This window comes from Rhyacophila brunnea, unplaced genomic scaffold, assembly GCF_057557595.1.
Source record: "Rhyacophila brunnea isolate RB1 unplaced genomic scaffold, BYU_Rbru_1.0 scaffold_15, whole genome shotgun sequence".
NCBI classification, from domain to species: domain Eukaryota; kingdom Metazoa; phylum Arthropoda; class Insecta; order Trichoptera; family Rhyacophilidae; genus Rhyacophila; species Rhyacophila brunnea.
Window position 1 is genome coordinate 35588907 of NW_028232806.1, and position 14992 is coordinate 35603898.

At 35.4% G+C, this 14992-nt stretch overlaps 1 protein-coding gene across 6 annotated transcripts in view; it reads left to right on the top strand.

Annotated features, from left to right (window-relative positions):
- Positions 1-14992, top strand: part of LOC147075274 (protein lingerer-like) — a 50872-nt gene that overhangs the window by 16387 nt on the left and 19493 nt on the right. For 3 of the 6 annotated variants that reach the window (XM_085942544.1, XM_085942545.1, XM_085942542.1), the window contains exons 11-16: positions 1789-1938; positions 4793-4973; positions 8257-8402; positions 9097-9222; positions 12594-12716; positions 13597-13687. In XM_085942544.1, coding sequence (XP_085798670.1) covers positions 1789-1938; positions 4793-4973; positions 8257-8402; positions 9097-9222; positions 12594-12716; positions 13597-13687 — 817 coding nt within the window. The remainder of the gene's footprint in view (positions 1-1788; positions 1939-4792; positions 4974-8256; positions 8403-9096; positions 9223-12593; positions 12717-13596; positions 13688-14992) is intronic. The other 3 variants (XM_085942546.1, XM_085942547.1, XM_085942548.1) reach the window with 3 other exon arrangements.

Below are 14992 nucleotides of genomic sequence, written 5' to 3' on the forward strand. Positions count from 1 at the left end.
ATTCATGCGGCACTGAATAACTACCGAAACGTGTTTATGCCAATTTACGATTTGACAGTTATTTTGCAGCGAAGTAAGATCGCGTAAGAGAGTGACTAAAGTTTTAGTACGTTTTTGCTTGCCTCTAATATTGGTTAATTTCAGAAAAGTTTCCATTCACATAGTCTAGATGTGTCATAGCAAGGCATATCAGCCTTTACAGAAGGGAGGTTATATTATCAGATTTTTCTTTAAGAGGAATGGCTTTTATCCCTTAGAGTGGGCTGTGAATCAAACACATTGAAGATCAACATGTTAATTTTGCCAAAGATGGGATTTAAACTTGCGACTTACGATTTCAGAGGTGGACACAGTTACAAATCACATCTAAATAAGCTATAAAGCTAAAATCTCAATTCACAGCTCCCTTGCATATTGAATAATTTTGAATGGTTACTTTTATTTCTTCTGAATACCGTAAAACCTTTGCCTGTTAAAAAAAAATTAATACTGGTGTAAAATTTCATCCATAAAAATTTGCATCGAGGCATTCAGTTTTCGGTCAGTTCGGTACCATGTGAATAAGGTCTCCGTAGTTGTCCCATATGTATATTTAAATATTAACAAACCTTTTATTGGAGGAGTATATAGCGTCTTATATATATTTCACTGTAAGTTGGATAATGGTAACGAGTCTGGTGGTCAGATTAGATATATATATATATTTATTAGAACGCATGAACCTCTGTTACTGTACTGTCTCCATGACAACGGTCATAACAGCCGATGTCAACGCCTATAACAAGTATGTTACTTGAACTAATATCATAGAATCAGAGTTTTTTTTTTTACTGTATTCTCACCCTGCTTATATATTATTATGCCATAAACCAAAGGGCTCTTGGTTTTTTTCTTCTTAATTTATAATAATATGCATTGAATAATACATAAATGTAACTACACTACTCATTTCGTATAGGTCCATCTGTAATAATAATCGTAAATGCCAACCCAATAATCGTTCATTTCGTTCTGTAGCTTATATGCTTATTCAATTTCTTGCTTTTTGTTGTCGATTACAATGTTAATAAATTGACTTTATTATCTATTGGTTTTAAATGTATTGTAGTTATCTCAAAAATGGATTAAAAATATACACATTCATACGTTTATACGTCATGAACAAGTGTATGTAGAGTTTGTATGGAGTGGGCGAATGATAATTTTGTATCCTGTTGATTGAAAATTTAACCGTTTCAATTGATAAATGTATATAATATGTACAAGTAGTCCTCACATACATATTCAAGTCTTTCATTTGTTTATAGGAAAGATAAAAAAACATTCAATGTGCAATTTAAATAAAGATGTACAATTAATAAATATTGAACGGATGCAATTTTTATATTTTGTTCACTTCATATCGGGAATAGTATCTACACAGTGATGTGCAGTGACGAAGGAAGGATAATATTCTATACAACTTGCTCAAATAGCTCTTTGCTGCCATGGATTCCTGTGCTACATTAAAATCATTCAAGACATCTAACTCATATTTATTTTTTTGTTTCCGCGGTAACCAATTAACCAGAAATCAAACGGTGATTGGTAATATACGCTAGTTTTTTAGTCAATCACTCACTTTCCTTCTCCGCTTTGCGTCATTGCGTACATACTCTAATATCTACGTCCATGATTCTTATAATATAGTTAAAAATAAATCAGAAGGCATAACGATGAAGAATGGTTAAGTGGTTTAGTGAACTGTGAGATAGTAACTAAATGGTGAATGGCTGTTTTGGGTTGCAGGCTGGTGTAATGGACCATTCCCTGTCGGACAGTTCAGTCGGTCAACAGAATTCATCATCATCATTAGACTCGTTACAAACCTCAGCGCCCTCCTCAATGGTCAATGATGTTTCACCATATGCCGTCTCCTCAAATAATTCCTCGCATGTGGTGAGCAGTAGGACACTTTGTTTATTCTCACTGCGGTAAACTCTCATGATTAGCCGGGTCCGATGAACCGTTTTAGGGCAGATGAATATTTGTATTGCAAGGAATTATGTGCTTGTATAAATTGAATTCTAATAATGCTGATCTCACTATAGCTGTCGTTTGTGACTATAAAAATTCACTATGCTTTTGTCTACAGTGGTGATCGTGTGATTTGCCAGCAGCGCCTCGCTGGATGAACCCTGTTTGAGCGGCACAAAGCACATGCTGATATAAATATTTAAAAATTAATTTGATTTTTTTATTTTTCATTGTTTATATTTTATTTACATTTTTATTATAATTAGGTTGCATAAAGCTCTTCTGACTAAGTTTCAGTTTTTTGTCAAAATATGTTACCGGTGGATTTCAAAAATTAAAATGACCAACATAAGGTCACATTAAAGAAACTTTTAAATGTACATTATTCTGTAAAAATCTAACTTCTATTTACTACGGTAGTACCTCAATTTTCGGAACTGAATGGGGATGAAAGTATTCTGAATAACAATAAATCCGGTCAATTAATATTATAATAAAATTTTTTTGTAATAGCAATTTTTAAATTTTTACCAATTATATACTTTAAAATTTAAAGTCATATGAAACTGATGATCAAAAGGAAATCTGGATAATAAAGGTTCTACTGTGATTTTTAAAATATAAAAATCTGGATTCATTCCAAAGGCCAAAAGATCCCACATAATGGGCTGTAAGGCCGTAGGTTCCACACCTCTATTCTATGGGACTGACTAAATTTTTAGTAGAGACAATGTATTAAATAAAATGTATACTGAATCCATATAATCTAATAACAATCATGACTGGTTTCGTCCGCTTGAAAGACATCTTGCCAGGCTATTCTAACATATCACTTAACACCCAAAAAGTGATGAATGTGATAAATCACATTAAGCGATATAAGGCGAAAATTTAAGTTGGTAGACATTTCGTGTGAAAGTCATCTCTTATTGGCGGACCACGGTCAAATTCAGGTATGTTCGTGCTGGCGTATCTATGGTTTTTCCACCTAAACCTAGAAATGTTTGAAATTTTGTATTGAAACGTCAAATAAGAATTAAAACATATCAACATAACCTACAATTTTATTAGTCATGTTATTGCAGTGTGTATTTAAAAAAATGTGTTACTACTCGCCACTCAGTATTTGACAGCTCGTGGGGAACTCTAAATTGAGGTGAAGGCCGTCACCCGTGACGTAGATTATTTTCAAAATAGTTACACCTCGCATCTCAATTGTCAATATGTAATTTATGTACTCTATCTCGCTCTAAAAGTTTACACAGCCAAGGGAGGGGGTGTTAAAAGATTTGTGACAATTAACTGCGAGAACACATAAAGTGATCACATTTTGGGTCTTAAATGATATGTTTGAATAGCCTCGCTGAACTGACAAATGAATTGAGAAGCCCTAATATAAAGTTTCCTTTCGAACCCTTCCTGATTGTTATTAAATTATACAGAATAAGTATTATTTATATTGTATTTTATTTTAATTAATCCAATTAGCTGAGATAAATGAGCTGAAATCCATCTTTTTTTTAACATGACGCTGGTTAAAAATTAACTTTCGATACCAAGTCAATGTATCTCGATATGATTAATAATTGAATATTTACGAAATGTGGGATTATTCAGAAGAGCGATTAGACGGCCTAATTAATAGTACATAATATGAATGCGTCATGTTTTCTAAAATACACAAAACTTGAGAACAGATCAAACTGTGCTTGCGAAATGTAAATTTTTTTATTTATCTTTTTTCAAACCACATAATCTGCACACAGTTAATCGAGAGTTTACTGTAGGTTTATTGTTAACATTTTAATGAAAGTCAGCTAATATTGTATCCTTTCAACCTCAACCGTATGTACTAGGTTGACAGAGGAGCTCTCTGATCTAAACTTTTTAAAAATTATTTAGTATATTCATGCACACAAACTACAGTAGAACCTCGTTAATAAGAACACAGATAATTCGAAATTTTTGCGAAAAAAAAGTCCCTTGAACATTATTTTCATATAAAACCATACCTTTAATTCAAAATTATTTCCTGGCATATAAAAATATTCAATAAATCATAATAAAGTACACTATTTCACGAACCAGTCACTGAAAATTGTGACAGACTGTTCGTAAAACATCATAAATTACTTATTTTAAGAAGGTAATAAAAATAATCCTGACATTCTATGACACATTAACACACACGGAACTGGAAATTTGGTAGACACATCTATGATCGTAAACGATATTGATGAAAATCATTTTCAAAATTTTAATATTTTTCCCTCATACATTTCATATTTCGAATATTTTTCGATTTTCGGTCCCGTGGAATTCGTATTAACGAGGTTTTACTGTATAAGTTCTTTCGGGCGGATAATGGATAAGAGTTTTAAATTTGGCGCCAACTGAAAGTTTATTGTTATATTTGGGAAAAGTTTCATACATCTAAGCACCGGTCTAGATAATGTATTGAGGTACACTCGGTTGGATCCAGAATGTAAAACAGTGGTGCAAAGAATAGATATCATTATTCGAAGCAATTTTATTTTGTCTGGCAAAAAAATTAAAATGTTATAAATTGGCTCCTAATGGCCTGCTAATAAAAAGGTTGTGCATCACTGATATAGAGAGCTTAAAACGTTAGAGTACATTACTCACAACTGTAGAATTTATTATTAAAAAGGTACTATTATTGTGGAGTTGTGTAGTCCATGAACACAAACTAGAGATGCAATGAATCATGAGCTCTACTGTTGACAGTGACATAATTGAGTTAATAAATTTGCAGTTGACATCAGAGTCATTATCGGCAGCGGTGGCAGTGGAGCAGGCGAGCGGGGGCATGGCGGGGTCTGGGGGACAGCAGTACACGTCCGTGTCTCAGGCGCAGTCAGGTTCCCAATCACAGCCTTCTTCCAGAGGACAGCAGCCATCCGCTCATGCCACGCAGCAACTTGCCACCGTCACCGGTATACATCTCTACATTCAATCAATCATCTGCATCCATATTATCACTGTGCACCTGTGTTTTTTTTACCGATTCCTCCGAACATTCCTTTTTCGTACGTTTGTACTCACTCCAGTGATAAAAATTGCATGGTGAATGGAGTTGAACGATTATAACAAGTGAAAAAAATAACAATACACATTAAGACAGTGATAATCCAGTTTCCTACCCGGACGAGAGTGTGCGGATCAAATTGACGACCTTAGATGTCTTCTCTAGCAGAACCATGAACTGAACAGTTGCTTTGTGAATCATGAACAGGCTTTTGACAGTCTGCACCACCCTTCCCTCTGGATGATACCGAAAGCAAATGGGATCTATCCTAAACCACCCTTCCCTCTGGATGATACCGAAAGCAAATGGGATCTCTCCTAAAGGCTCATTTAGACGTGTCACTGCGGATAATCATTCGCATGGAATTACATTCAGGCATTCACTTTTTGTTTACACGTGTAACCGAAAGTGAAATACTCTATTCATTCCAAAATGGCGTCAAGTGAAATTGTGGTGTAGGTTAGAATTCAAACAATTTGTGATTAATTGTTATTTATGAATGCAGAAATTTCATCGAGAGAGAGGGGTAGGAAAATGAGGCGTTAGTGGATAAAACCATGGGTATTGCGATGTAAAATGGGGAATATGATGACAGTACTCAGGGGCGCAGTGCGCATGCGCGGAATCATCCGTAGTGATCAAAAAGAAAAACCAGTTGAACTTCATTCACTTTGATTCCGGATGATCACTTTCGATGATTCATTGATGAATGTGTGTTTACACGAGTCACTGGGGATGATTCCTCCGCGATGATCGTCAAAAGTGAATCATGTAAACGGTACTTAAGATCATTGCCATAATCAAATGCCTGCATGAGAATAGTGAATCCCCTGTCCCATCTGGTCTCCAATCCAATTGGTCACATAGTTTGGGATCACGACCGGAATCAACGCGAAGAAAACTAATGTTTTGTGTAATAGCAGCTGTCGTGAATTCCCCCTGATTGGAAATTGGCTAAACATCAACAGTGTCAACAGCTTTTAATTCCTGGTGGTGCACATCACAAGAGATGACGCTATCTGAATGGGAATAGCTGGAGCAACATTCAACTGAATGAGAATTGTCCGGGACTCTGTCATACTTAGTTGAAACCAAATTCTGTCCTATTCGATGTTTTCATTTTGAGTGATGCTTTATGCAAATGAGCCATAGCACCTTACAAAAATTCAGAGCAAGCATATAATATGTACTGAGCTATAAAGCGGATACTGGGTATGTGGTGGTATAATTTGAGGAGTCACTCTTCACATTAATAGTAGAGAAGCCACTTTGGACCTGGTTCTCGGCCACATGTTATGGATGCTTCAATAGAGCCTCAACTTGGTATGTCATTTCTTCAATTGAACCGGATCCCGGCGTCCTGGAATATTACTCACATGGTATGTATGGCGGAGCTAATGGATACTGGTTTGACTTAAGAAAGACACGAGAAGACTGGCGTGGGATTCCTAGAGGCATCATGTGGTGTCCATATTATGCTTTAATTTAGGAACTGACATAGACTAAGAAGAACAATTATCAATGTATGAGGGTTGTCCAAGATTTAAAGACCTTTATTGATTTTTCGGCGACGCGGATGTTTTTTCTCAAAAGATGGCAGCACTGGCATGTAGCGCACACTTCCCTCTCCAGAACGTGTGGTGAGCTGGCTCGGTAGCTGCTTCAGTGTGACTTTTGTGTGTGTTTGAGATGGATTCTCCGATGTCGAATCTCACCGCCTACGAGGTGCGTTCAATCATTCGCTTTCTCAAGCAGGAGGGAGTCCACCCTGTTGAAATTCATCGTCGTCTTACATCCATTTATGGTAATGTGATGAACCAGCGGAATGTCAGGAAGTGCTGAATTTTCGAGTGATATAACAAGTGTTAAAGTGATACATCAGTGAAACGGCCAATAATTTTCAATTATAGGCGCGACGAAATTTTGGACTCGCTGCCATTCGGAGAGAGAACGTCGAGCTGGAAACACGTCAGTTTGTTTCGTGATGGCGACGGGCGTATTAATTCTTAAATCGTGTAAAGATGACTAAAAACGTTACCCATTTACTTTAAAAAGAAAACATGTCAATGCATATATTATTATTGTTACTGATAGAACAATAAACAGAACATTAAATGGACACATGTTGGATTTATATGACAAATTAAATTTCGTTTGACATGCGTCATTGGCACCCGCGACCCGCAATCCGCGCATCGCCTAGCTACGATCTTTTTAGACCATGCCTCAACTGAGGTATAGCCTTAATGATAAGGAGGGGAGGGGAAGTGGGTCTTCATTTGGTGACATTTTGTTAAAGAAAATCAATGATAAAGTTTGTGAAGATCAACGTCTTGACAGTCCGTGAGCTCGCAATTTTGATCCCAGACATCAATAAGTCTACCATACAAACGATTTTGAGGGAAAAATTGGCGTATGCAAAGGTGTGTGCTCGTCGGGTGCCCAAAATGCTGACGAAAGCTCACAAGCAAAATCATTTGAAAAGCGCTCACGTTTTTTTGGACTCTATCGTCATAGGCGACAAAATATGGGTTCACCACCTAACCCCAAAGTCAAAAAGGCAATCAATGACATGGCGCCACCCCTCTTTGCCTCCCTCTCAAAAATTTCGTCAAGACAATCTGAAGCTGGAAAATCATGGCAACCATGTTTTGGGATCGAAAAGGCATTATTCTTGTCGATTTTTTGTCTCAAGGGACAACCATCAACGCCGATCGTTATTGCCGAACGTTAAAAAACCTCCGAAGGGCTATTCAAAACAAGCGTAGAGGAAAGCTGACCAAGGGCACGGGTTTGGTGCACGGCAACGCTCGACCCCGCACAGCCAACAGGACCACCGCGCTTTTGCACACATTCGAATGGGCGCTGAGTGATTTCCATCTTTTTCTTCACTTAAACCAACATTTTGTCGGAAAACGCTTCGAAACCGACAAGGACGTGGAAGAAGAAGTTAGAACATTTTTGAGGACAGATTTTACGGCAAATTTAGAATTAAGCGTGTTCATATTAACGAGGTTTTACTGTATGAAGTTAACATTATTAAGATAATCCTTTCCAGTTCAGTGCTAATACTACAACCATTCGTGACAATACTTGTACCGAAACGGAAATGAAGGCACTTGGGACTAGCTCTAGACTTTTCTGAAGCTTTTCCAAACTATGTACATTAATTATACTGTGAATTGTTGCAGGCATCGAAAGTCAGCTGACGGGCAAGTCGTCATCGTCTGCATCGGAGGGCAGCCAGCAGTCACCGTACTCATATCCAAATCAAACCTACAAGCAACCCTATCATACGCAACCCCACCACGCCTACCCCGCCAATCCGTATTCACAGGTATAAACCATACTTATTTAATGAACTCATTTTTTCTGCGACTTCTTACGATGTATTTTCCTCATTCACATTTTAGTGACCTCTGGTCTCCGTATTCACAGGTATAAACCATACTTATTTAATGAACTCATTTTTTCTGCGACTTCTTACGATGTATTTTCCTCATTCACATTTTAGTGACCTCTGGTCTAATGCATGACTGACTATTAACTGTGGAATCAGGGTTATAAATTTTATTTCATAGGAAATGAACTTGTCGAGGATTTTTATACCGGCGGCGAATCTTTAAAAGAATAACCCTTCTTATTCTCTTTAATACCATAATAGGCTGAGAGGTCCATGGCAATAGTAAAGTGGTAGTGAATTAGTAGCAGTGAGACAACCGCAGAAAAGGTTTTCGAGAAATCACATACATGTATTGTATTGTTGTTTTTATTACACTTTACTATTATATACCATTGTAATACTCACTATTAACTACTAACCATTGTTGTATTTTACCTGATAACTAAGTGTGCATAGGAAGACACTCGAGAAGATGGATAAGTTTTCAGGCATATGGGGTACCACAAACAGCATGTGTGCCCGGACACTGATTTTATACTGTACTGCAATGTACACGACTTTCTATTTGTCTCTATCAAGAATGGCTTCCGTCCAATTGTGCACTTCTAAATATGTGTTTTATTTTCAGGTAAACTCGAGTGTACCGTCCTTTACAGCAGTACAAAGCCTGGGATCAGGCAACGCTTCCGTCACATACCCTCCCACCAATACCCTCAACCAATATCAACACACGCAGCCCATTAATACGTACCAGGTATGTACGCTGACCTTCTCGACCGATGTCTGTACAAGAATTATTATTATTGCTTTTTCACTAGCGCGTTTAAATGTGTGCTCAAAACAACACACCTTGGTAGTAATAATATAATAAATCGAATTCAATCTAAACAAAGATATATCTGTATGAATGTTCTGTTTTTGTTAAATATTTATGAATGAAACATGTCATTCAGACGCAATAAAATTTCAGAATCAACCAATAGATTTCATTGATAGATTTCTGTTCTGAAGTGGCAAGTAATTTGGAAAAAAAATTCTCATTCGATTGTCGTGCCTTATATATAAGTTGCAATTTTATTTTGATCAATGAAGCGCTTACTTTCAAAAGTGGCTAAAACGGTTTTATGCAATTTTGAGATAAATTGAAATAACATATTTTATATCTTTTACTACTGTTTTAGCCGATTTTGAAACTAAGCTAGATTTAGAATAATTAATATTGACATATTTAGCTGAGTTTTGAAATTAAAACTCAGACCATACTATGGTAGACAAATATAATTCATCAAAATATATATTCAACTCAAAAAACCGTTTTAGCCGCTTTTGAAAGTAAGCGCTTCAAATCTCCTTGTTTTTATGGAATTCGACTTATTTTGTTTGAACTGTTTTTTTTTTTGTAACTAAACACCTTGAATAATCTCATTCGATTGCTTTTATCTAACATGCTTACGTTTTTATTTATTTTGGTGTACCAAAACGTGTTTTGTTTCTGGACACATTTCTTCATTTCACAAGCAAAGGTGTAAGTAACATTGTATCCTGCAGCCCATATTCTAGCAGAATAACACTATAATCACAATATTTAGCGCCTTAGTGTGTGCCCATTATAAATTATTACGGGTCTAAGACGATTCAGCACTGCCAACTGGATGACTACTACTGCTCCAGCAAGTCTAATATAAAATATCTGCCGGGAATAAAGCGAGGTTTATGGTTGTTTACAAATTTATCGATATTACACAATATATTTTAATTTTTTTTTGATGTCATACTGCACAGATCTTCAAAATATCGACCAACAATATTGTGCAATATGTTCGGTTGTTGCTATTGTGCCAATCAAAAGTTTGTTTAAATATATTGAAGAATGTTGTTTCTTTTCCAGGTTACATGTACATAAAACATTTCACCGTGGCACGGTTTGCCGTCAGCTTTCTTATCGGAAAGATGTGACCGTATACTATACGGTCTCTAATTTTATTAGATTCAGTACGAACATTAATTCAATTTTCATAGCTGATTTTGGCAAAATTCATGAATTCAAGAATGAAAACCTAACCTAACAAATAATTCAGTAAATCGGCTATTTTCTAAATTTGTTTGCTGCTGGCTTCCTGTAAAGTGCAAACTGGCAAGAACCATGTTTTATTTAGACATGAATTTTATGTCAGTAGACTATCCTCCACGTAACCTTGCCATTGTACACAGTGACAAGGATTTGTGTGTATACACAACTTTATAAATGTATTAGTAAAAGCCGGGCACTCGATTGGTTTACACACGTACGCCGTATAATTGTATTAGTATATTCCAAGCACTCGATTGGTTTATTCATGTTTTTATTCCAAATGGCAAGGTTACGTGACAGAGATTACTATACGACCCAAAGAGGTTTGACGGACTTTAATATACGGTCATATATTTCCGATACAACATTTAACGGTGAAGTGTGATACGGCGAACTGCATACGTACAAGTTTCCGGACACGCTTTTCAAATGGTTCTTGTGCAATATTGTTGCGGTTCAGTGCAAAATTGGAATGTGAAAGCATACCAATCATACACCTCGATTTATTATAGGTCGATACTTGCTTGTTGCTGCTTACTCGGTCTAGTCGTAATATACGTAAATTTCTTTGACAGCAGAGCCCAGATGTCCGTCATCCTGTAATCCAGTGTCCGGTTGGTGGTGCCAATTCATCCCATTCTCTCAATTACTAAATCAATGTGGTGCGCATGCAGGTGCAATATTTCTACTGGAATAAAGCTGCCGATTTTGATAGACGTGTGATAGATGTTGATAGACCTTTGACAGGAAGATCATTACTTAATTTTTTAAATGCTTTCTATTAAGGGGCCCATTCTCATGTTTATATTTCACACTATTATTTGTTAAATCATCATTCTATCTTTACTATGCTTGCAATCTTAAATATCTGCCATTTTCACATAACACTGTTTCTTTTATTGGAATATGGATACATACGTACACAATAATATTATCTTATGTGTTATTGGTGAATTCTTTGTACAAAGAGTATTCAATTAAATTCTAATGAAACAGTTAAAAATTATAAAACAGCAGGTATGTAAGGTGTAAGGTTGTCATAGACATAGTCTCTATCTCGTGCGTCTTGATTTTTAAATAATCTGAAGCTAATATATCAGCCTGAATCACATGTGAATTTTTAGAATTTAGCAATCGTGAGAAATTATAAATTCTATCAACACATGCTTTAATTTGTGTTTTTGTGGTCCCGGACACGACCACAGAACGTTGTCGATTCTGACCAAAAAAACAAAACTGATATGTTTGCGTTTAAAGAAAAATGACGGTCTGGCAACGTGGTTCAGTTTTTCTGGTCGGTTTTCAAATTTGTAGCTCTTGTCAGTGGTTATTGCTAACGTATAATATTCAATGCAAATTTTTGGAATGTTCTCAAATGTAATTCAACTTTGGGCATTGATCGCTTCAGTGTGGTGAATTAAGTACTGTGAAAACGCTAATCCGATCTGGAATAGACAGATTCCATCCTTTGTATTTAAATACAATAATTGTATCTTTACCGTTATGGAAAAATCCTATGCTGAAATTGGAAATTTCAGTTACAGTGATGCGAGACCAGAAATCAAAAGCAAAGCTGTTTTAAATCCTTTGTTGTGTTAATTTAAATTTAAAAAAGATTAACTCTTAATGCCAATAACCTGTTGTCACTTGTGTGCAGAACTATTCTGTCACATTTAAAAATATTCTACATGATTTGTTTGAAACAGCTAAGTATTCTATTGATACATAATCCCATTTGTCTACATAAAAAAACAAATCATTGAATTCTAATGATAAAATTATGTAAAATGTATTATCATAAATAATTTTGTGTTCAAGTGACATTGTTTTCTTTGTGAATTTTGAATTTCACTCTTTTAGATTATCATAAATCCATCAGTTGAAAGCAAAAGTGAATGACATTACCTTTAGAAGGCTCTGAAAACCGTTTCGAATATTGCCGTGGGGCCATGTATTAGTTGTCAATTAAACGCATGTGTGTGTATAAATGAAATAATATGTATCTGCCTTGGCGAATGTGACAACAAAGGAACTGTTTTTTGTTTGTTGTCTAGAACTCATCGTCAGTTTACGGCAACAGCGGTTTGTACACCGCCGCCAGTGTTCCCTATAACAATTACCAAACCAGTATGCAGACTAATTCCAATAAGCTTTCATCTAATGTCAAAGACTCTCAGGTAAGGATCACACTAAAACATACTCTTAACCTAACCCTTTTGTTTTATTTTCCTTTGGAGTTTTCTTTTGTATTATATTATTATATTTCGACCGGATCGCTTTATTTTATTTATCATTTTTCTTTGAAGAGGGTGGTAAAATGCAAACGCCTGTTCTCGATCCTAGAACCACCGATTGTGCCTTGGTAGTGTTAGTGCCTTGGTAGATCACTGAACAAATAGAGATGCGCTTGGAACAAAACTAACTTCCCATGCTTTCGTGTGACTCACTCTAATATTTATGCAAAATGGTCTTTTATAATATTTGATCGTCACCATCGTGAAAAAATTCATTGGATGAAGAAAGATTTACCATAAGTGTCTTTTGTACGAGGGAACACCTCATTCCTAATTCAAGGCATCTTTGTAACCAAGAGTTAAAATTTACTGTATCTCTATAGTAAACATCAATGTGTAATAGTTATGTCTATGGACTAATTTTTTTCAGTTGCTCTATTTAGACTATGGAAATCATTATTTGTATTAATTATTTTCACAACCGAAATTGGTTTCATTCTTGCTTAGTATTTTTGACAGGGGAATCACTGCGTCATATTATTTATTGCCCTGTGTCAAAAAATTGTAAAAATATTGTATAAATCAATCATTCTTTTATACTACATCCAATATAAAATAGTTTCTACACTAAACCACCTTATAAAGCGATTAACACATTTTTCTCTATGAAAGCTTTTTTGCTAATACATATTAACAATAATAATTGGATTATTACTAATTAATGTTTTCTTACAAACTTACCTGTATTTTAATAATAAATTAACCTCCTAGGTTGCGAATAACGCTTGGAATAATGATGGATTATTGATTTTGTTATTTTCAGTATGAAAGCGCGGTGACATCAGCCAGTAATAGTTTATCAAACACACCCACAGCGCAGTCAACGCAGTCATCAAAAAGCTCAACTTCATTAGGTAATGAATGTTTCAAGTCATATTCTCCTATATACGGATTAATTCTCTCAAATAATTCAGTACATTCGCTTAGTTAGGCAATTCAGCATTTTAAAGTAGTTTTTTTTGTATACCTATATGTATTATCATTCTATTCATAATATGATCATTCACCAAAATTTTGTATGTTTTATTTATTTTTTTATAGTATGTGAAGAACATAACAAATTCGAAGAACTGTATAATTATTTTGGAACCGGAATCTGTCGGAACCCTCATTCCATAAATTTAAAAACTCAACCAGAACCGCCATTAACCTTTTCGTCGCGCCAATGGTCATTTGTCGGCGGCGTGATTTTTACGAATCATAAATCATATCATAACTCGTTAAAAACTGTCATGTTAAAAACTGTCATTAAAAATCCGAGAAGCAGTAGAACCGATAAATATACATTCCTAATAATTTTACGACATCTAAAAATAAACAAATACGACTTAAATGAGGCGATAGAGCTTGAACAAACACGTCCCATAGTAAAAAAACCATGCATAGGTACATACCAGGCGCCACTGTCGTACTTCAAGTGGCATGGACACTTGCGCGATGACAAGTTTATTAGGGCACAATATGTGGGAACCCCACTTCAAACACAGAACACATTAATATTTTACAGAGCACATAAAAAATATTACGAAATCACTTTATTTATTATTGAGGGGTTATTTCAAAACACTTAACATAAAATTTTATCGGACAAGAGTTTAAAATTTAATAGTTTCATGGTAATCGTAAAAACAGGGCTGAGGGCACAAAGCTACACCACATTCTCGACACATAATATTTGTCATTTTTCTTTTTGTATTTTTAATGGTAGATTGGGAACATACCCGACACCGCCTAAATGCTTTGACTTTTTTCTCAGTTGGGGGAACTTGACGTGGCAAATGTTTTAAAAGTTCGGTTTTTAACATTCTTTTTGGATTATTACTGGAAGAAGGTATATTTAATGATGTTGAAGGTTTTGAGGCACTACCATATTTTTCTATTAATTGACGAATTACTTTAATCTGAAAATCGGCCAAAGAAGTTTTTTTACCGGTTATGACTGTGTAAATAATACTAGCATTTAATAAAAATAAATCAATGATGTGGAAACCAACTTTTTTGTACCACTTAATTGTTTTTCGCATGCACGACAGACTACTCAACATCATGTCAACTTTATCGACAGAGCCCATGTTTTTGTTGTAATCAACAACGCACTTCGGTTTTATAATGGGTAGTCCTGTGGCTCTATTGGTTTTATGTGTGGGCACCATTGAGTC